At 40.4% G+C, this 23,230-nt stretch overlaps 1 protein-coding gene across 3 annotated transcripts in view; it reads right to left on the reverse strand.

Moving 5' to 3' along the window:
* Positions 1-23,230, reverse strand: part of LOC117820614 (plakophilin-4-like) — a 105,654-nt gene that overhangs the window by 17,437 nt on the left and 64,987 nt on the right. For all 3 annotated transcript variants that reach the window (XM_034694444.1, XM_034694445.1, XM_034694443.1), the window contains 4 exons: positions 15,262-15,432; positions 10,405-10,615; positions 9,258-9,390; positions 6,558-6,771 (listed from right to left, as the gene is read on the reverse strand). In XM_034694444.1, coding sequence (XP_034550335.1) covers positions 6,558-6,771; positions 9,258-9,390; positions 10,405-10,615; positions 15,262-15,432 — 729 coding nt within the window. The remainder of the gene's footprint in view (positions 1-6,557; positions 6,772-9,257; positions 9,391-10,404; positions 10,616-15,261; positions 15,433-23,230) is intronic.

Here is a 23,230-nt window from a genome sequence, read left to right on the forward strand (position 1 = left end):
CTACTTGACAGAATGAGACTTTGTTTACATTTTCCTTGTCAAAGTTTCACAGTGAAGGATATTTTGACCATCAAAAGCAAGCGGATAGGATATTCAGTTAAAAACATTTCTTAAAACATGTACAAGGACAAAATCAGCAAAGACCACTTTGTCCACAGGGGGCACCAAAATAGACACAAACAGAAAGCTGCTCACAGGAGCTTTAAGTTAACTTTCTTTCTACCTGCTAGTTGATGCAAGTCTTTTTTTTGTCTAATGGCTCGTTTCCACCAAGCGATCTGGTATGGATCAGTACAGTTTGGTGTGGGTCGGATTGGTAACGCCTGATCCTGTTTGCGTTTCCACAGCCAACCGTGCCCTACTTGGTGTGCGGCGTGTAAGCCGGATGCCGATAGCTGCATCAGCTACATGATAGCGTGAACTCATCGCAGCGTGACACAGTGTACTCCGCTAATGAATGCAACAAAAAAGAAAAACACGAGGAAAGTCTGCACCTCCGCGCTCAACCATGGAACGCTGTTTCTTGACGCCATTTTCCAAACGAAAAAAGTTATCTTCCCGAAGTCCACTGGGGATTTAAACATGGCGGGGTTATGTGTTGTTCTTTATTACCGCTGTCGCACAGGAAGTGACAATTCTTTAGACCAATCAACGGACTGCAGTGTTTCTATCTCCACCTTCTGGGGTTGGATCAGTATGTCTGGCACCCCAACAGAAGGGTACCAAAAAGTGGGAAGGTACGGCTCGGTAATTTGGGGACCTGTCCAGGTTTCAGTCAATGGAAACGCCACAAAATGCGTGCCGTACCGAGACGAACCGAACTGAACCGCTTGGTGGAAACGGGGCTTTAGAGAGTTCACACTTTCAACAGGGCGTACTGTCATCCTGACTTGTGTGTTATATGAGTATTGTGTTGCTGGTGTGAGGCATTTTCTTTTGTAAGCTCCTGAGGGGAACTTCCTATTTGTGTCAATTTTGGCACCACCTGTGGACAAAAGTGATACCTCTCATCTCTTTGCTCATGGTGCCCTGCAAAAGCAGTGTTTTCTGGTATCCTGCTTTCTTTTAATGATCAAATGCAGTAATCTGAATAAATATTTGTCTCTACAGCAGACTGTTAGTCATCTGGTCTGACACCTACCCTCCTAATACTAATTACAGGCATGAAAAAAGACTATTAAAACTGTCCATCTTGTTGCAGATGCTTTTGTTTGCTTTTGTAGCAAATAAAAAGGCATCACAGTGAATTTCAGTCTGATGAAAACTCCTCATTAGAGCTCTAATTCTGAAATATTATAGCCGTCTAAAAGGATTTCTCCCAATCCAGCTCAACACATCGCTACTATTACAACATGATTCTGTGTATCATGGTGCTAATGTCATTAATCCTGCACTTTTCCTTTTGGGGTATTTTATATTAAAGTGATATATTGATATATAAAGTGATGTAAATATTGGGATGTATCATTATATGATTGTCTTGCAAGTTATCATTGACTACATCCCTGCATCATGGTCCATGTTTCTGTTATCATATGGTATCAAATCGAACCTTATCATATCGTAGGTTACCAAGCAATTTCCCACCCCTACTGTCTACCATATGGTAAAAACTGGGCTTTCATTCCTGTTTCAGTTCCATAACAGAGTTTCTATTTCTTGTCCAGGATTTTTTCTGTCCCTCGGCCTTGCAGTGATCATTGTTCAAATTTTGGTCATAATTACATATCAGGCCCCTGGCTGTCTAACACTAAACATGACACACTTATAATATTTGGTCAACATTTAAAGGTAAAAAAACATTGTTGTAATTATTACAATGACTCAAATACCCACTAGGTTTTATGTGACTATAACAAGCACAAAGGCTCATAGCTTTAAAGTTGTGGATACAGCAACGTATCCACTGTTATTTCCTTCTTATTAGGTGTCAGTAATCATTTTAAACAATCTAGTCACCAAAGGAGTTCATTTTTCGCCTTTGATGGCACACATCTAGCAGTTTCTCTATGTCTGTAGTAATTATCTAAACAAAGATTATTAACAACCCACAATTATCTTTCTACTTGACACATTTGAGGTTTAATCTATCCTTGGATGGTTGATTTGCTAGACTGCTACTTTTGACAATCTTTGTCTCAACAATCACAGGCCAGAGTGTCGTCAGCTTTGCATCTACTTTAGTAGGGAAACTGAGCTGGCATTTATTTCAATCTTTGAATGTCTGCAGATCATTCAAAACCACCCACTTTATTAACCTTTCAGTTTTCAGGAGTCTGGCTGAAAACTGCTGCAATCGATCCAGACTATCAGTTTGGTGTGTTTTTTGGAGGATAGTGGGCGTTTCTCATTTTCTCTCTCTTGCAGTGAAAGTCATTCATTTGTGCTCACGGCTATGACTGAATTTATTTTGGAAACAGATTCAGTTTTTCATTTCTCATTTCATCAAAAAAAAGGTCCTAACCTCCTTGGTTTTTGTTCTTAAACAAAACAAATAGCGCAATTGATTCAAAGTGCCAAAACTTGGCAGCTGGTTCTATATGTTGATGCTTCTCAGTCACTCTTAGATACAAAGAAGTCTAACTTTTTTTAAATGGTGTTTGCAAACTAAAAAATACAAATACGCTTCATGGATAGAGTACTTCTTATTTGAAGGCCACTCATCCCCAAAGAACTTTTGGAGTTGCAATTGTAAAAGTGTAGATGACTACAAGTATAATTAAATGTGGCATGTTCTCAAATAAGAGAATACAGACGTGCAAATACCGGTACACTTGCTTTAAATACCTCAGAACAAACACTTTAAATCAACATTGTATCAGCAGTGGTGTGTTGAAGTTTTAGCCGTAAAACAAACAGAGGGATTTTTTTTTTAAATCCCCTTTGGCTGATAGGACACCTAAGAGGGAGAGGAAATGTTTATGAGCAAAGAGTAGGGGATGACATGCATTTAAAGGCCAAGGGTCAGAGTCAAACCTGGGGCCACTTCAAGGACTGCAGCTTCTGCGTACGGTCACCGCTGAGCTGAACCAGCTCCCTGATGAGGAGTTTATTTAATTCATTATTCATCATTCATCCAAGATCCAGAGATTTGTCTCTTCAGTATGACCTCCTGAATAACTGACTCTTTCTATGAAGCAAAAACCTCTTTCAGTAACAAGAAAGGGTTATCTTTAGATCCACTCAGAAACTCTCGAAAGCTCCAAACACAATGATATTAGTAAGACTGATACTATCTAACACAGAGCGTGTGTGTGCGTGTTTTTGTTTGTGTGCATGTGAGTTCCTGTCAGTTCAGGTGTTCCCCACCATCGAAGCTGTTGGCAGTTCTGTGCGCCTCAGCCTTTTGATCTGAAAACTGTTATGAGGACAGAGCAATAACCATAACAGCTGCTGGGGGACAAGGCAGGTAAGGGAGCCGAGCTCATTCTGTTGTGTGTCCCCACAACATGACCTCTGACCTGGAGCTTTGGGGGGGGCTGCCTGTTCTTGCAGCCAGTTCCAATGAAGCACAGGTGACACCTGGACCTCCCAGATGAGTCTGGCCGGAGCCAGAGACACAATGGGAGCCACAAAGCCTCTTGTAGATCAAACACCTGACTGACTTCCTCACTGGCCTTGACAAAAACACTGATGCAGCTTTAAAAGAGTTTTAAGTAGAAAGGTGCTGCGGGTGAGTGAATGATTTCTGTCTCCTCCGTTTTAAGCGTCGTTGTGGGACGCCCTTGTCATTCAGCTGAAGGCTCTTTATGTGGATTGTTCTCATCAGCTGTAATTAACCAGAGGTGATGGTGCACCGCTGACCTTCTCTAATTGCTCCTTATCCTGGGGCCTGCACTCACAATTAGCCACAGCAGGCTTGTAGATGAAAGAGGGAAACTTCAACAGAGCTCACATTAAAGGTGCTTACTCTGACTGAGCAACACATGTCTGCACAACCTTTAGAAATCCAAGTGAAGTTCAAGAAGAAGGAACTATGGTGTTGTTTAATTCTTGCTAACTTCACCTTGAAAAGAGTCGGTATGAAATCTCCCCCAACTGTATGTTTTCATCAACAGAAACATTTCATCACAAAAGGAAACTGATTACAATCTCCTACCAAACAATAAAGGAATCTTACACACCGTGCTGTGTTGATACTCAGGCTGTATTGTGTTCCTTTGGGGGTTTGCTGGACTGTAACATGAAACTGTGTTACAGCGGGGGCTGTAGCAGAGCGCAAACAGCTGACTCAGCCACCTGGGAGCCAAATGTCTTAGCTTGCTTATTTCTGTAGTGCTCCACCCTGAGCCTAAACAACATGGATTTAAACCCTGTTTGCAGAGCTTAGACGACACACAGATACTACGGAGCAGAACCCAGCGTAATGCAGAGGAGGAGACTGACAAGCAGACTGTAAGAGACAGTTGTTTGTAAGGCGGCTAAAGCTCTCTGCAGCCCAAGTAACAGAAAAATGATGCTGTGAAAATGTGTTTTCATGTCTTTGCTTTTATCATAAGAAGGAGCGACAGCAGTAGTGGCAGCAACTTAGGGAAAATCCTCCTTGACTATGGAAAGAGCTTTTAACATTAAATCAACAGAGCTGACTCAAAGTGATTTAGCTTTACCAGTGGAAATTACAATTCAGCGTGAATGAATGTTATTTTTGACAAGTTCAAATTTTGTGGCAACACAAGTTCACAGAGGAGTTGAAACCTTGATGAAGGCTGGGTGCTGAAATGAATAGCAGGTTGTTTTTAGGTCTAAATGACCTTGCCATGACATATAAGGAGCTTTAATTGTTTAAAAAAAGAGAGCGCTTTAGGGTGCATTTGGACTGGAGGTTTAGGCACATGCCCCATTTATAGAGGATATAGTCCTTGTTGCAGTGGTTGCTGTTTCGGCTCCCGGCATCAAGCATTAGCTGCTTGTCTTCCCCTGCTCTCTACTCCCCACATTTGCTTTCTCTCTTTAGCTGTCCTATCAGATAAATGCAAAAATGAAACTTAAAAAAACAAAGAGTAAAAAAAGAGGTAGATTTTATTTTTTCATAAAGTTTGACTACAAGAAATGTTCTTCTTAAATGCAGAGAAATTGGATTGTTGATATCAAGGATTGACATTTTAAGATAAATTTCATATTCATTTCTTCTTGTCAGAAATACAACAATAAGGTAATTTTGGCTTTTAGTTCAAACTAGGGTTGTACATTTTAAGTATTTTCCGTGATCGATTTTTGGAAATGTTATTGATCAATTATTGATTAATCAATAATACATATACTATTCTTAGGTGAAAAACAAAGCCAAATTCGTTTTTTCCACCAAAATTTTATTTTCTAGGGCAACAAAATGAATATAACTGACAGTATTGAATACGGGTACATGTTTAACACTGATTATCAATGATCAGGCTCATAAAAATATTCTCAGAGGACATAATCTTATAAAGTGAAGGCTCATAATACTAACAGAAAAGTACTTAAGACTCACAGAGTCCAGTTTTCTGTCTACTCGTTCTTATTGAGAAAAATAAACATGTGTATTCGGTCAGGTGTCAGCCGGGAGCACAACCGGGTCATAAGCAGTCCAGACAGCTCTGATGTTGCTGGTCTGCAAACATAGCATACTAGCAATTCCCACCAGTCTGTTGCATTTGTATCTAAAGGTGGAAATGTCCTGTTTAAAGTTGTCAACCTTTGTGTCATTGTTGGCAGCAGTTGCGTATTGATCCTCTTTAAAAAGCGGAGACCTGTCACTCAGCCGCAGCCGCAGCTGAGCGTCTCCGCTGTGCGTAACACCTTTAACAGCTGATTCACATCCAAACATGCTTTAAACTTAAAACACCTCCCTGATAGCTGAGTGTAATATGAGACCACGTTCCACATGACGGAAAATTTAAAACAAAAATGCGTGTTTTGAGTAATTTCTTAATCAATTAATCGATAATCGATTAATTGAGTGCATCCCTAGTTCAAACTGATCCCCAAACAACTGTTCATATCTACAGTTGCAATTACTCTACTGAATGATGTAAAAGTAGTGTGACACAGATACTACGACAATCATAATCTCATCATGTAGACAGCTGTTAAACTTTTGTAGTCAGACTGTTTCAATTGATGCCTAATCTGTCGGTCAACACTGTACAGTTGAGCATAACTACCAGAAAACATGAGCTGCATTCACAGAGCACAACACAAGTCATGAACAGGCAAACAAACACAATGTTGTACCTATCTAACTCTCATGAAACGCCCTCAGGTTTGTTTTAATAATTCAGCTACTCTTTAAACTGTTCCTGTCCTGATGTAACCTTACAACTGATCTGCCAAAGACCTGATACAGTATTTCAAAATAAAATAGTGAACAAAGGAGGTGCTGGATAACTGTGCTCAAAGAATAAATTAGTCAATCAAGCAATCTTTACAAATCAAAACACATTTTGGTATTAAATTAACAATACCATACTATAAGCCTTTAGGTTGATGTGTGGGAGTTGTAGCGTTTTTAAGGGAGAAAAACCACCAAGCTCAGAATTCACTTCACAGTTTATATATTTCTATTTCCTGAGTCTTACCTGTGACGAGCTCCCGCACTTCTGCATCCACAGTCTTCCTCAGCAGGCGAAGCAGAGCTGGGATCCCTCCTGCATTCTTCACAGCCGTCTTGTTCTCGTCCATGGCTTTCCCATAAACCAGGTTCCTCAGAGCTCCACAAGAGTTCTTCTGAACCTCAAGGACTTTGTGGTCTAGCAGGTCCACCAGATATTTAATCCCTCCAAGTCGACACACCTATGGACAAATGTGAATGAGATCACTCACTTTTTAAAGCAGATATTCTAACTACAAACAGCTTTTGTCTCAGGGTATAAACTGTGGACCCTGCAACCATGCATCTACTCACTGAAAGGAGGAACTACAATTTGTTCATATCAGCTAAAACTTTTTTTTATTTAGAAAAGTAATGCTAATCTAAAATCCTAAAGAAGGCCTCAGGAGATAACAGTTTGAAAGACTAAATTTACATTTTCATCTGGAGAAAATAATCAAGTATACTGCGAGGAAATAACTCCAACAAAATAGGCTTCCTGTGATTCATCCAGCAGTATTAATTTTAGGATGTGATGACATTTGGCACGTAAGAAAAAACATCCTTCATATCTCATGCCTCAGTCATTTTTTGCTGTGACTTCCTATCATTCCTCAAAGTCTCTCATAAAAATGTATCACCTTGAAAAGAATGAGGTTGACCTTTAACATTTAAAGAAAGGAAAAGGATGGAATCAAGGACTTTCATCTGGTACTGTTTGTGTCTTTATATCATTGATTTATGCAGAGAGCAGGGTGAATGTGTCTTGAGGGCTCAAGACCATCACATCTTGGTCTATGTGTGTTAATCATAGACTGTTGTCCTATCTTGACCGCCCATGATGGGTAGATGCAGAAGGAATCTTTGTGACACTGGCTTGCTTGCATAGTAATACGTTTATTACAAGAAAACAATACCAGTATCGAACAAGCACCCGGAATGCTTGGGAGAACAGCTCTGCAAATCTGCTGACTCCCAGAGTGCTGTTGACCAAGACCTTTTATAGGTCTTTGAGCCAATGACATAGCCTACTAGAGAGTCCAAACTTATCTTAACCTCTAGTTATTTATTGTTCTCCCCTTCACTCTGCTAGCCTAAGGGTCACAAAACTTGTCCATGCATGTCACTAAATTGGAAGGGGGTCTCAATCTAATTTCCTTGAGAGTCTGGGACAGCATAGGTTTCTCCTTGACTTGTTTTACGTCAGTTACTTATTTCCTATCAGATATTTCACTGTATAAAATATGGACGTAGTATCCGTGACGTCACCCATCTGTTCCTGAACGCTGTTTTTAAGCCAATCGACGGCGGCAGCCATATTGGAAATGCGGAACTCAACCAGGCAAAGTGTGACGTAAAGGGGCGGAGTTTGAGCATCTTAGCCAACAGCTATGTGTTCCCGACCGGGAGTCAAGTCAGTCATGTCCTTATTTGTGCAAAAACTCGTAATCTTAATATCTTGTGAACCGTTGCGTTAGAGAAAAATTCACCCCCCACACATTGTGTGCCGATAGAGAGATTAGCTACGTAGAACCAATCTGTTTTTTGAACTAGGCTGTAAACATGTTTATTAATGCTGTAAAGATTGTCTTTTTCCCATTCATGTCCATGTGGTTTCCGGTGTTTCTGCAGCCAGCCTCAAGCAGATTCTTGATGAGCTTCATAGTTTGAGACCAGAGATTTTTTAATACTAAAAAATTGTAACTAGAACTAAAACTGAGGATGACATGGATGTATGTAATACTGCAGAATGATCATGAGATAAATTTATATAACCAAAAACAGTGTAATGCAATTCATCCTAATGAGAGATATGAAACTATTCATCTCAATCAGAAGCAGAAAAAACGTCAATCAAACTGTAGAGGTTCTGGAAATCATGTTTGTTAAAGTGGTATCATTCTACTCCTGAATGCTCAAGTGCTTAAAACTGAGCAGTTTGTTCCAAATAAATGCTCAACAATTGTCTGGAAGTGGTCCAGCCTCAAGCAAACTAGCCTCAGCTGTAAAGTTTTTCTAAAGTCTGCAACAACTAAAAAGCATTGGCTAATTTATTCCAGCATCTCAAACAGAGGCACACAGCTGAATGGGAAAACTATGTATGGTAGGGAGGGAGCAGGGACATAGCTGCCAAATGATGGTAAAAATCAGCAATGTAGAATCATTATCAATTTTGAATCAGATTTGTTGTGAAGAAATTTGAGTTTTTATTTTTAGTCCATATCAAGCAGATTTCCCTAGAGGTGGAATAAGTAGAAGAGACATGGAATTATCAGAGCTCATGGGATTTATCCTCTTATGACATTCAAGTCTATGGAATAGTTCAAGGAAGTCCACAACCCGACATGGTTAATGGTGGACCCTCCACACAGTGTTTCTCAACACTGAGAGATGATTAGCAACATTATTCCCTACGTTTAGTTTTAGTAACAAACAAGAGTCTGAGCCTAATCTTCCGGCTAATCTCATTCTCTCTTGTTGAAGGACCGGGTCTATTTTTAGCGTGTTGCCCCGTTCCAAGACTTCAGCAATTAATTTAATGAGTCACTGCCATCGAATCCAAAAGAGCCGATAGCCAGAGCCACAGAAGTAACACCCATGAATGAAACCGACAAATGTTTGTTTGCACAGTGTGTGATAAATATTATTACATTCAAACAAAGCATGGGATTATCGGCTCAGTACCTACCTCCGCTTTAATTCGATTATCGCCGTAGCACAGGTGCTGCAGGTAGGCAGCTGCATTGGCTTGCACTGAGGGGAAGTGGTGCTGCAGCATGTGGATCACCTCTGTCAGCTCTGGGTCACGCCAAGCAAACTCCCTACAATTACAGAGAAGAGAGTGTGTGAGTGTGTGTGTGTGTGTGCGTGCGTGTGTGTGTGTGTGTGTGTGTGTGGAGGGATTGGTGAGGTATCAGCGCAACCACAGAGGCAGGGACAAAGCTGTTTCATTGAAAAACTGCAGCAGAGTTTCCCTCCATAAAAGCACTTGAGCAGCTCATGGCAAACAGATAAGTCAAGGAAGTTACTTCAAGTTCTATATCACAACCCACACACTTCGATTATTGCTTTCTGTATGCAGTACACTACAGAATAAAGTGATGCATGCATCATTTCTTGGCTGAAATATTTTACATTTACTGGCATTGTTTTGATTTAAATATCTCCAGGCTTCTATTTGATTAGGAAAATATCATTTGCAACTACATACACCAATAAAATGAGATTATGAATGTTTGTGTTAAAGATATGCAATTGGCTCTCACGTTATGATTATGTGCAGCAAGAACCTCGGCTTGTAAAACTCCTTTTTAATTACATTGGAGCAAAGAGTAAGAGCTAAAATATACTGCACAAAATTTCCCAAGACGGAAATCCTGTCAAATATTCTCAGGGAAATTTTACTCTTATGCACTTCCTGCATGGACCTATGCAACGCTGGTCCCAGGGGTGCACTCGCATCAAGTGGTTACCCTACAGCAACACACAGGCGGGTAAAACAAAGCTCCCAATGTGCAAGGTCAGGGGTTTATGATAGAGTTCAGCCCGCTCTCTGTGTTTACACATGGCTGTACGACAAGAGCAGACGCAGCAGTCCCAGTGTATGTGTAGAATCTATTGTTGAAAGGCCAGGCATAGTAAAGCAAGCTTAAGGGCTAGAGCTGCATGCGACGAGCCGGGGGGCTCCATGTTTGAATAGTAAGAGGACACCCCTGTTGACCCAGCAGAACAGGGATGCCTTGTAAGCATAAGTAGTCCATGCTGCACTATGTTAGTTACTAACCATGTAGTGGTTCAGACATGCACAATTTCACCAAAATATGAGCTTTGCCTACCTTGGATCCTTCTGAATGCTGTCTATGGAGGGAGAGCGTGTGGCACCGTCATCCATGACAACAGGCTGGCGGGTGTAGTTTGGATCAGAGGGCCTGTACTGTGCTGTGCGATAAGGATCGGCGTAGGTTGCTGTTGTGTTTAGAGCGTAGTTGTTTCTTTGGTAGATCATGGCACTGCGCTGGCTAGCCGACCGCTGGAGACTTCCCACACCTGAGGGCGAAAAACAAAAACTTCAGACACAAAGTTTGAAAGGAAAAAAACACACATGCAAGCCGACAAAGCTGTGTTAGTGGAGATTAGCAGTTTTCAGACCTTTTCAGCTCAGCTCTGAGCTGTGCACAGCAGCAGCATACAACTTTAAACCAAGCTGAAAATACAAACAAGCGGCCGTTCTGTCAGAATCAGCAAATTCTGAAATCTGGAACCAATTAATGACTAGGATAAAACGCAGCTCCCGTGGTTCCACAAAGCAGACGTCTTCTTCTTCTTCTTCTTCCTCTTCTTCTTCAAGGCTGTTTGCTTGCTGCTTTTTTATGAGATTTGTTTAACCAAAGAGATCCTGCTGTTTTTTTAAGAGGACAACCTGCTCAAATGATCCACAAATCCTGTCCTCACCGCCTTTTTGCTCCTTTGCACCACTGCACTCGGAGACTAACTTTGCCAAAGAGGGCAGAGAGGAAATGCAAAACCAAGACCGGCTCCAAAAACAGTAGGAGACACACTTGCAAAGCGGAAGCAGCACAAACATGCAGAGGAGTCATCCGTCCTGGCAAAGTCAAATGTTCTGCCTGACAGCATCTCGCTTCAGTCATCTTTCCTTCGAGTGATATTATGACCCAGTTCTTTAACACAATGGGTCACAAACACAGAACTGCATAAACAAGCTCCTTCTCACCAGAGCCACGTGATTTGTGGCAGTGTGACTGCTGCGCTGGTCAGATCTCTATCAGACTTCCAAGCAGACTGAGCATGTGCACCCAAAAACACTCCCTCCTCCCAGAGAGCAGTACGTCAACTCATGGGGCAGCTCCAAAAACACAATTTCTCACACCAGTGGACTGCTATGTTGGGCAGCAGCAGCTCTCTGCAATATGGTTATCTCCCAAAAATGCAACATGACAGAGCCAAAGACACTGGAACGCAATTTATAAACAACATGATGTAGTTTCGGATTGCTCTCTTCATGTTTTCAGCCAAAGATCTTTCTGGGATATTTTTCTTTAGCATAAAAATATTTCTCTTACTTTGCGCAAAGCAGTACAATGCAGGCTTTCAGACAAAACAAAATAATAAATGTAAAGTCAGGGGATGTGGCCTATTGAAATTTAATTCCACTAAGACATTTTCCTGAAAATATTTGGATTACATCCCTCTTTTTTTTATTTTTTATTATTACACAAAATTATAATACAGCAACACAACTCTGACTGGACAAGGTCTAACACACACTGATACACAAACTAAAAAAAGAAAAACAAACAAATAAACATGTGATAACCTACAACAGGACAACCCTCAGGAGCAAGGGGTGGAGGGTAAATACTGTTCAGTGATAAAGAGATAGAAAATTGAAGGAAAAAAAATGTATACATTCATAATCATTCAAAAATTGATGGGGTTTGAAACTCAAGTATCAATAGGAATCTATCAGTACTGGACTGTATTCATGTAGATTGACAACTTAAATCTTTGGAATAGCCATCAAGGCCTTTTATCTATCACTGATAAAATACAATTCAAAGAGCCTCTGTGGCCACTGCCTGGATCTACAAGTGCTGATGCTGCTTGCTCCATAGATATCAGTTCCAAATAATCTTTAAGCCAGCTGTCAATATAAAAAAAAATTGGTTTTCTTAACTTCCAATTCATTAAAATTGTCCGTTTCACAGATAGAAATGCTAACGTGATCAAGTGTTGTAATTCTCTGGAGGTTACTCCATCTATCTTGTTTCCCAGTAGGGCCACTGTAGGACATAATGATATATTGACATCAAATATTTTGCACAAAAAATATTTTACATCAGGCCAGAACCTCTGGATCTCTGGGCAATGCCAAGGTTGATGCATTATTGTTCCCGTCATCCCATACGTCCCTCTTGTTTTCTGCCAAATATCCTTCTAGGTGATTTCTCCTGAGCATAAAAATCTTGCTCCATCCTGCATGAAAAAGCGCATTGAAAGCTTCAAGATAATCAGCACAATGTGTGGAGAGCAGGTCGAGGCACACTGAAAATTCATTTAACAACATAAAGAAATCCCTGGAATCAAATTAGATTTTCTAATGAGCTAGCTCTTATAAAAACTCAATATCGTACACTCTCTCCAGCTCTGCCCCACTCCCCCTTTTTCCTCAATAAAGTAGGCATGAACATATTAAAGATGTGCTTTTTCATAGCATCAGTAGCATTTATTAGGTCTAACTTATCGGTCTACGCAGATCTCCAGTGTGCCAAGGAGAAAGCTTAATAGAGAGCGTGTGTCTGTGCAAACTAAGCGTGTATCGAAAGGCGTGAAGAGGAGGATAATGAGACAAGAATGCCAACATCATCAGGAGGGCTGCAAGTGAGCAGGCTGCGGATGTTGAAAACCAAGCTGTCCCCTGCCCCCTCCATCCTTCTTCTCATTCTCAGAGTGTCACACAGGTAATGGACTCCTTTGTGGCAGGGTGACATATCAGTACCTGCCTATTAACTCATGCCTCACCCTTTTCTGCCTGACGGTGGAGGGAAGGGGGAAGAGAGGAGGGACGGAGAGAAAGAAAAATAGAAAGCAAGAAAAAGAAAGACATAAGAAACGTAGGGCTAAAGGGCAGACGGACGGAAAAATGGTGTCCTCCAAGAGTCAAGTCAAGATGAAGTGGAAAACACTTTGAAGAATTCGAGGACAAAGGGAACAAAGTGCTCTGTTCAGCTTGAAATGAAAATGTTAGAAAACCTGCATGACTCCACTGCATGAAGATACAGAGACAGCGAGAGGTTAAGGGAAATAACTCAACCAAAAGGAATTTCTGGTGGGTTTGGGAAAACTTGAAGTCAGATCTGTTTTACATATTTTCAAAACAAAAACACTGAGTGTTGTTTCAAAGCTTTAGCACAGTTTTTTTTTTTGCACCATTGGAACCAATTTTATATTAATGCTATCTCCGAATGTCCCTGAGGGTAGGAGGGGGGGTCACAGTTTCTAAATAAGCCTTACTTTATTAGAAGTATTATGTGATATGCTGTCTCAGATTCTCCTTCACTGTTATTGAATTCTACTCATTTCATGCTAAAGTAATAGGAGCCAAGTACATGCTGATAAAATGGATAATGACAGCTGATTAGCGTATTTGCTGATGAAGATGAATCTACAAAGATATGAATCACACAGGTCAGGACACCTTGAATAATATCTTTGCCTATAAAAGATGTACACTTGTTGTTTTAAAGGCTTTTTCTTTATGTCAAATATCTTGTTTTTTGCAACCTTGGTGTCTTGTATGTTGTTTTATAATCAACCAATCAACCTCTATTTATACTCGAGAGATCATTGAGGGGCAACCCTCATTTACAATGATATTAAGTCATTTACAGTGACATTTAAAAAACAAACACAAACAAACAACAATGCATCAAGAGTATCAAAAGTCATCAAATAGGATATTTTTTTTATTTGGAAATAAAAGCAATTCAAAAATAATAATAATACAAATAAAAGGAGGTGTTGGGGATTGGCTATAAAAGCACTAAAATAAGAGGGGCCGATGATACAAATGATACAATAATATACACAGGTTAACCTAGCTAAAACAGTTGCAGAGCGGGTTGAAAGGTTAAAAATTAAGTTTCTGAATTGTCCAACGGTTAAAAGTACATTTAATTCAAGACACTGCTGCAACTTGTTCCAGGAGTCAGGGGCAGAGAAACAACAAGCAGTTTTTCCCAGTTCTGACTGAATTCGAGGAACATGCAAAAGTAGCTGGTTTGAGGTGCGAGTCTGATATAAGTGGTCTGGGTAATGAAGAAGTTCAGTAAGGTAGGTTCGTAATTTTCCTAAAACAGCTTTATAGATAAAAAAGATTCCAATGGATATTGCGTCTTTCATGGAGAGAGGGCCAGCCAACCTTATTGTACAGAATGCAATGATGTGTGTGAAAGGGGTCACTTGTGATAAATCGTAACGCGGACTGAGAAATGGAGTCAAGGCGATTGAGGGTTGAGGATGGTGCGTTTCTGTAGATTACCCCCCCTTAATCCAAGACTGATATAAAAACAGCCTCCACAACCCTCTACAAAACATTGGAAATATAGATCTGTTTCCATAGAAATAGCCGATTTTTTGTTTGAGTCTGTCTGCAAGGTTATTAATGTGTACATTCAAATTTAGGTTTTCATCAATGTAAATACCAAGATATTTATACTCTGTGACTCTTTCAATTTTGAATCCTGTTTTTGTGACTATATTTATATAGTTGTGCTCTATTGATTTGGCTCTGGAGAATAGCATCACTTTTGTTTTGTCAGCATTCAGAACCAGCTTTAAGTCATCCAGAGTATCTTGCAGGTTGTTAAAAGAATCTTGTAGATTACCGACTGCAAGTTGAATAGAATCAGCAATACAATACAGTGCGGTGTCATCAGCATACAGATGTGCATGACAGTTGGGCAAACAAAAAACAATATTGTTAATATATATATAGTAAATAAAACCAGACCTAAAATCGAACCTTGTGGAACTCCCTTTGAAAGTGCTAAAAAACTTGAAAAATGGCTCCCAAGTTTAACAGATTGAATGCTAATAGTGTCATGTTCTTTCTTTTCATGAGTGTTTGAGATGGCATGCAGGATTTTGCTGTGCTAAAAAAATGTCAGACCAACCTGAGGTACTCCTGTAAAGGGTGCCCTGCTGGTTGTGGCTGGGGCTGCGGTACAGTGGGCCCTGGAACGTCCGATCCTCGTAGATTGGTGCTATGTGGCGGTCTGGGGACATGGCTGACCGTAACTCCTGGCCCAGGTGGCTGTGCTGACTGGCATATGAGCTCCGCATTCCTGAAGAAGTAAGACAGTGGTTAGAGGATAAGTGGCGGAGTGATTACTTGATAGTCTCACAACTGAAGTGCCAAAAGTTTGAGGCCTGTGAGAGCAAAGATGTGTCAATCAGCTCCCCTTGGTCCTGTCAGAGTGCTATAAGAGAACGACTGAATGACTTTGGCTTTCAGGGTAAAAGCATTCATCAAATGTCTGAAACTTAGAGTGGAAAACAAAGAGGAGACAGGAGACAGGATTGGATCTGTTTGCTTTATGAGAAGCTGTTTTTGAACAGCAGGATTCCTTTTCCAAACTTCCCTCCTTATTTTCTATCATTTCTATTAAATAATGAAAAAAATGCTTTAAAGAGTCTTAATAAATGTTAAACTCTGATAATGAATCATATTAAACAACATGTCTCCTTTCATTATTGTAAAAGTTAATGTCATTGTAGCATCATGAAGCCTTTGCTGCATTTACATAAAAACAATAAAACAACCCTGCCAAAAATGAAAGGCGATGTGACGCTCTCTGTGACCTCTGCCAAGCAAATCTTATGTTTGGAGGCTGATAGTCATTGATGTTACCAAAAAAAACAACAACAAGGTAGTAAATAACATGCATTGTTTTATTTAAGTCTGACTCTATGAGCAAAAAACTCAAAAATGTGTTTTTTGACAGCTCCATGATGTAATAATAATAATAATAATAATAATAATAATAATAATAAAAGCTTATAAATAACCATTTAATTGTGTGTATCAGATGATAAATGTTACATCAAGTCCAAAAAATAGACCTCTGTCCAATATATAAAAAAAAATGTATTATCATCAATTGGAAAAGTGGAAATGTTTAAGTATAAAGGCTGGAATAACAAACTAGGTCTTAATCAAAGTGATTTTCTCCCCTCAACCTAAGACTTTAAAGCATTCTCTTTTATATTCTCTATAAAGATACAGAGCCAGAGAATACAAAAGCCAACTTCAGAGAACCAGCACTCACAAAAATTGCCAGATGTGTTGCTTTAAGTCTTCTGTTACTTTAAAAACAGACAACACTGAGGTTCAACAAAGATGTATTTGACCAAAAACATGCATGTTCTTTAAAAAGCTATGCAGAGCCATTTAGCTTTCAACTGTCACGTCTTCAAACAGTTTAAGACTCAAAATAAAAAACGTCTGATGAAATAATTTAAACTGGCACTGTTAAGTTTTGCTTTCAATCTGTGATCTGTTTCTGTAGAGAAATAAATGGAGGGACAGATTAAATAGTGCACTGATAGATGTTAACTAGAACCAACAGACAAGAAGACTGTGAACCAATCAGAGCATGGACAAAGCACATACTGAGAAATGTGTGGTATAAGAAAAATGCCTCTCAAAATAAGGCTCAGGCTAACCTTGCATGGGTGAGAAACACAGGTGGGTGCTGCAATTACAACTCCTCCACATAAAGTCATTTTAACAATATGCTGTGTGGGCGGCATGACGCAGAAAGTCCAGTCTGACTTAGATCCAGTCCAAATGTGAAACAATTACAGCAGAAAGAGCAACTGGTCCTTTCATATAAACAGGACCAAACAGTTCATTTATCATCTTCACTCCCTTACCCAACCAACCTCAAAATCTAAAACTAAAACAACAACTATCTGCTTCAGCACTTTCTCACAGGGAGGAATATTCAGTACATGGTACCTCTGGAGTAAAAGTGCTTCCAGTCTAAAGGTTTATGTTTTGTTCTGGTTCTGATATCTAGATATTAAGAAACAAGGCTGACAAATGGATTTTAAGGGTTTAGAAAAAGTCATTCACATATACTTTTTGGAAAGTTGCTCGTATCAAAAATGTAGGAAGCACAGCTACCTAAAGTTTTGAGAAACCTCTGTCTCAATGCTACTAGGGTGGTGGGTGAGGACACTTCCTCTTGTCGCAGAGCTAAAGACCTCCTGCATACGTTGCCCTCCCAATGAAGCTTATTACAGTCTGGTTATAAGGGTCTGATGGTCTACATCATCCCCAGATGAACAGTAGGGTTATTTTTTAAAGCTAAACATTGTATTCTTTGTTTCTGTTTGTATGAAACCTCCCATCAGTGAGGCTCACTAAACCTTGAAGCCCAACGGACTGCTGTACAGTTGGCAAATAACTGCTCATTGCACATTTCACAAGCCTCCAAACGCCACTTGGGTTTTCTCCAACTGCATCAGCTCAGGCAGAACCGGCTAAATGAGGGATTCTTGTCACAGTTTGTGCCGGAGGAAATTAATAAATAAGAATGTTTGCCTCCTCTGGGAGCAGAGGGCCTCTGTGGCAGAAGCAAGGGAAGATTTTAGATGTAGATATCTAGACAGACTCAGGTTGACCTCTGGGGGAGGCATGGGGATCTGGTCCAACAGCTTGCTAACCCCTTCGAGAATAATATGTTAATTTTTAATGTTTACTAAATGTAAGAGTTAAAAAGTTGAGGTTGTGTTCTTGAGACTAGTTGACAGACCTGACTAGCCCTCATACTGTCATGTGATTGGCTTCAGAAAAAAAGCAGGAACATTCCTACTTCTATTAGCATTACACAAATATATATCCAATGTCATTTATCCTGCAAATTGAGGTAATGTGAAATAATGATCTGCTTTTTAATCCCTTTTAATTGCAAAAATGACACCTGTTCAGTTCATGTAAACAGATTTCAAACCTCTGTCTCATCTAAATATAAGAACTGCAGGATTGTCACAACTGTAGGCTCTCGGACCCTTGTGTTGTTGCAACAGTTCTTGTTAGGGTAAGTGTTTGGGTTTTGGCCAGGCTCAAAAAATGGTTATGTCAGATGGAAGTGTTATAAACTGCAATTCATGGAGGATCCGCTTGAGGCTGGCTGCAGAAACACCAGAAATCACATAGACACCAATTCAAAAAGACATTCTTTACAGCATTAATAAATATGTTTACAGCCTGGTTTGAAAAACAGCTTGGCTCTACGTAGCTAATTTCTCTATCGGCACACACTGTACGGGGGGTGAATTTATTTCTAACGCAACGGTTCACAAAATATTAAGATTAGGAGTTTTTGCCCAAATAAGGACATGACTGATGTGACTCCCGGACGGGAACACATAGCTGTTGGCTAGGAGGCTCAAACTCCGCCCCTTTACTTCACACTCTGCCTGGTTGAGTTCTGCATTACCAATATGGCTGCCGCCGTCGACTGGCTTCAAAACAGCGCTCAGGAACAGATGGGTGACGTCACGGATACTATGTCCATTATTTATACAGTTATACAGTTATACATGTTTTTAATGGATACCCATGATTCATGTGAGTCGCCTCATCAGGTCAGAAAATACAGTCTCAAATGGGGAGAATCACATCCCTATGTTTGGTTAACTTCCAGCTTCCAAATGAAAATAATTTGCCTTTCTCTAGTGTAAAATGAAAGGTTTTGTTCTTTGTGGTTGTGGTTTAACCACCAAATAATTTCTACACAAAACAAAGCCATGGTTAATTTTTTCCACTTAATGCAACAGGTACAATAGGAAGCTGTCATCTTCCTCCTGAGTTCCCGACAGCACGGAGCCTCTCTGCATTGTTTTATTTCAGGGCTTAACATTGGTCCAACCACACACCTCCCTTCAGGTTGCTCCTCTATTGTTTAAAAATTACCTCATGTAAAATCCAGCCATTTCAATCAGCCATTGTAAAGAAATTATTCTTCAGCACTGTTTAATAAAAGCAATGAGCCACTTAATGCAATGCTTTTAGAGCAGCTTAGAGGGTGTTTGGCACTCCAGGGCGAACGTCTCTTAGCTGTAAGTGTGCTCTCTTGTGGCTTTTTGCTAAATTAACCGTTATAGTTCCACAAAATACCGCAGATTCACACTACCACACTTCTAGATGGATTCGTTTAAATACTCAAACAGCCTTGGGGCACGAAAAACTTAACGACAACTTCCAAAACAAGTGCTGTGAAATGGCTGGCATGTTGTAGTGCATGGCAAGGACTAAAAGTGAGTAACATGAAATAAGGCTGCTTCTGGATGCTGTAGTGGCACACTCAAAAGCCTAGAAAGCCTTTCACTTTGTGGCAGAGCACACACAATAGCCACTAGCTGCAGCTTGGCAGGAAATCAGTTCAGCTTCTCTTCTTCAAAGGTTTTGAGGAGGTTGAGGAAATGAGGAGAAAGGAGGCATTGGGAAGACATGTGAAAAGGCGGGAGCAACGGAGAAGAAAGCCAGGGAGGGTATAAGAGGGGGGAGGGAAAGAAAAGATGAAAATGAAAAGAGGGTTAATGAGGCCGTCTAGGACCACCAGAGACTTCTCATCCCGTGTAAAGCCCGGCTACACGAACAGTGCTTTTGGCACAGCTGCGACCAAGTGAGAGGGACAGAATCTCCCAGGCACAGGAGCCTTCATGCGTATCTCTGGCTCTCAGCACCCCGACTCCTGAACGTAGAAACATTCAAACAACCTTAGGAGGAGACTAATCCGTCTGTCTTCTCTATTCTGCTCCCTGGATAGAAGAGCTGCAGTCACTTCTAAAAGCATCTGCAAATTGTCAGGGAGAAATAACATAGTGCTGTCTATTGAGGATGAATGGCCCACATTCCTGGTGCGTTATAGTCATTTAATTCTCCCCCTCAGCCCTCTCACTGTGACTTTAACAGATTACACTTGGCAGAGGCTAGATGAAGGGCGGTGGCGGCTTGGCGTGCGCTTGCTCTGGAGAAACAAACACTTAAATGGATGCAGCTGACTGCATTCCTCAACAAAAATAATTCTCAAAAAGCCCTCTCCAAACAAACAGGAGAACTGGCAATAAACACCAGAAAATCGTTACACATAAAAGTAAGAAAAGCCGTAAAAATAGAGTTTACTGCGGTTAAAAGTACCATGGCGGCGAGGCTGTGAGATTGAGAACACACAGATTTGCCATCTCCCCCTGTTCTTTCTTTATCCCACTCTGCTCTGAAATGGACATTGAGCGTAATGAGCACATTATTAGGGACAATTTATCTTCATTTCCCATTTTTCCGCGACAGAGTGAAGGTATGACTTCCTGCCAATGACGGTGCAAAAAGGGGAGCAGGTGGGAGGTAGAGAAAAAAGAAATGAGAGCTGGGATAGGTGACAGATGATACAATGTAACGAATAAAAGTCTGCGGAAAAAAACAGAAACCACAAATGTGACAGAGCAAAACTGAAGTGAGAAAAGGAAGGAGAAAAGCATCCTATAATATATACTGACAGGAAACCCCCAACAGCAACAATATCAAGGTCTGGCTGTCGGATGGCGTTTGCTGAATGCTTGATGCTGAGCCTGATCGTGTGATCATCCCATTTCCTTCTACTTTGGCTCACAAACACTGACAAATAGCTGTGTGAGAGCTGTAAGGCTGCACTCAAGTAAATACAAGAGAAAGGTAGAATCTAAGGAGGACGCAGGTGATAAATACAGGAGGGAGATGATGGGAGTGAGAAAGAGATGAAGGGAGGAGGAGATAGAAGAGGAGAAAGAAGCTGGTTTTAACTCTGCTCAAAGGACAGGAACTAAAAACCTATTTGTGTCTGCTCAAGCCACCATCACTCAAAGCAGTGTGACATAACTGCCTACTCACAAGATCCTGGAAATGAGCACCTGAGAGGATGGCAACACATCCAGGAGAGATGGAGAAGCAAGTTGCAACAAGATGTCACACAACTTCCATGATTTAAAGCTGAGGTTTTTAAAGTCTCATAAAAATGATATCTGTTACAGGCGATGTGTATCTGATATTCTGAACAATAGCTAGCAGTAGACCACCAGCTAGCACAAAGGCCAAAACAACTGCTTGTGATAGCTGTACAGTTAAACCCTGGCAGCAGTCATCCATATTTGCATTTTCAGACTTGTATACAGAGATTTAATTTCTGACGTACCCACTAGTCTAAAGGTATGGTAAAACTCAGAAATCTGTCAAAATTGAGCACAATTCATTAAACATCACTAAATTATGGATCACAGAATATGGGTGTAAACAATGTTTAATGTGTCTTCCAGCTACAGTTGACTCGCACTGTCCTGCTCTACTCTGGGAATCTGTGTTCAGCTCTGGAGTGACCCAGCACTTGGTACTTTGGTCATTATTGTGGTGATGACAAGTTCATTGTTGATGATGATAATGGAAGGTCTTAAATGGTTTGGTTGCTTCATTGTAGATATTCCTTATTTTGATATTGAAAAAAAATAAAAATAAAAAAAAATCCTTATTTACTTTTGTGCATTGCCTTTACACTGCTTGGCAGTACCTGCACCCAAATTGACTTGAAGCACTTTTTTACTCGTACTGATCTTGTTTCCTCTTGTCTAGATCTTTGCTTGTGTTGTTCTTGTTCTGGTATGTACGTCGCTTTGGATAAAAGCGTCTGCTAAATGACATTGTAACATTGTAACATTAATGGGTTTTCTATGTGTGGCAACCATTAGCAGAGTTAGCACCAACAGCCTTCAGCCCTGCGTGCTGGTTGATGTCCAAAAACCTGTGCTGGTTTAACATTGCTCCTGCTGAGTGGTATATGTGAATTAAACCTGACAAAACCTACATACAAATTTATCAATTGTACAGATTCAAATCCTGCCAAACTGTGCTATGATGTCTTAAAAACTGGTCTTTCTCAGATATGGTGTTATACCTCCAAACTGCTGACATTTTCCTTCATATTGGACCATGAAAACAAATCATAATTTATCCTATAAGTGACTGGGCAATAGCAATGTTCAACCCGTACATTGGCGCATCCCTACCATAGACTGTATAAAATATGGACGTAGTATCCGTGACGTCACCCATCTGTTCCTGAACGCTGTTTTGAAGCCAGTCGACGGCAGTAACCATATTGGAAATGCGGAAATCAACCAGAGTGTGACGTAAAGGGGCGGAGTTTGAGCCTCCTAGCCAACAGCTATGTGTTCCCGTCCGGGAGTCCAGTCAGTCATGTCCTTATTTGGGCAAAAACTTCAAATCTTAATATCTTCTGAACCGTTGCGTTAGAAAAATTTTTTTGAACCAGGCTGTCAACATGTTTATTAATGCTGCAAAGAATGTCTTTTTGAATTGGTGTGTAAGTGGTTTCCGGTGTTTCTGCAGCCAGCCTCAAGCGAATTCTCGATGAATTGCAGTTTATAACACTTCCGCATGAGCTTCATAGTTTGAGACTGGAGGTTGCCGGTTGATCCCTACCCACAGTGTGCCCATGTGTCAGTCAATTCAGCCAGCCTCTAATTATATTTAATTATGCCTAAATCTTAGCCTTAATGTAATCAAAACTCATTAAAAATGTACTCCCCATAAAGATAGTTGTAAAGAATAAAGAAAGTAGCCATAGATATGAACTGGTATTTGTTCCAGGATGTAAACATGAGTAATTATGCAAAAAAATGTGGGATTAATTGGGTTTCCTTGGCTTTTGGTGCACACCTCAATTACACACGGGAGAAACTCTGTTTCTGTCACTCACACATAGGCCTCACTTTGTCACACTGAAGGTTGCTGCTTGTTTAAACCACAAAGGAGCATGCCATCTCAAGACACATCACCACAATATATACACAAATGGTAGAAATAACAACAACTGACCAGCGACGAGTATTTGATGGAGACCAAACAAAAAACAAATGTCCACATGCAGCACCATCATGCAAACACAATACACTGAAGATGATAGTGATGTCAAACGATAACCAGAATATGTTCACCTTGAACGTCATCATCAACCAAGGCGTCTGAGGATATCCCCAGGCAGCAGGAAGTCAAGCACAAAACAGTTTGTTAACCTTGTTACAATA

Source organism: Notolabrus celidotus, chromosome 10, assembly GCF_009762535.1.
Source record: "Notolabrus celidotus isolate fNotCel1 chromosome 10, fNotCel1.pri, whole genome shotgun sequence".
Classification (NCBI taxonomy): domain Eukaryota; kingdom Metazoa; phylum Chordata; class Actinopteri; order Labriformes; family Labridae; genus Notolabrus; species Notolabrus celidotus.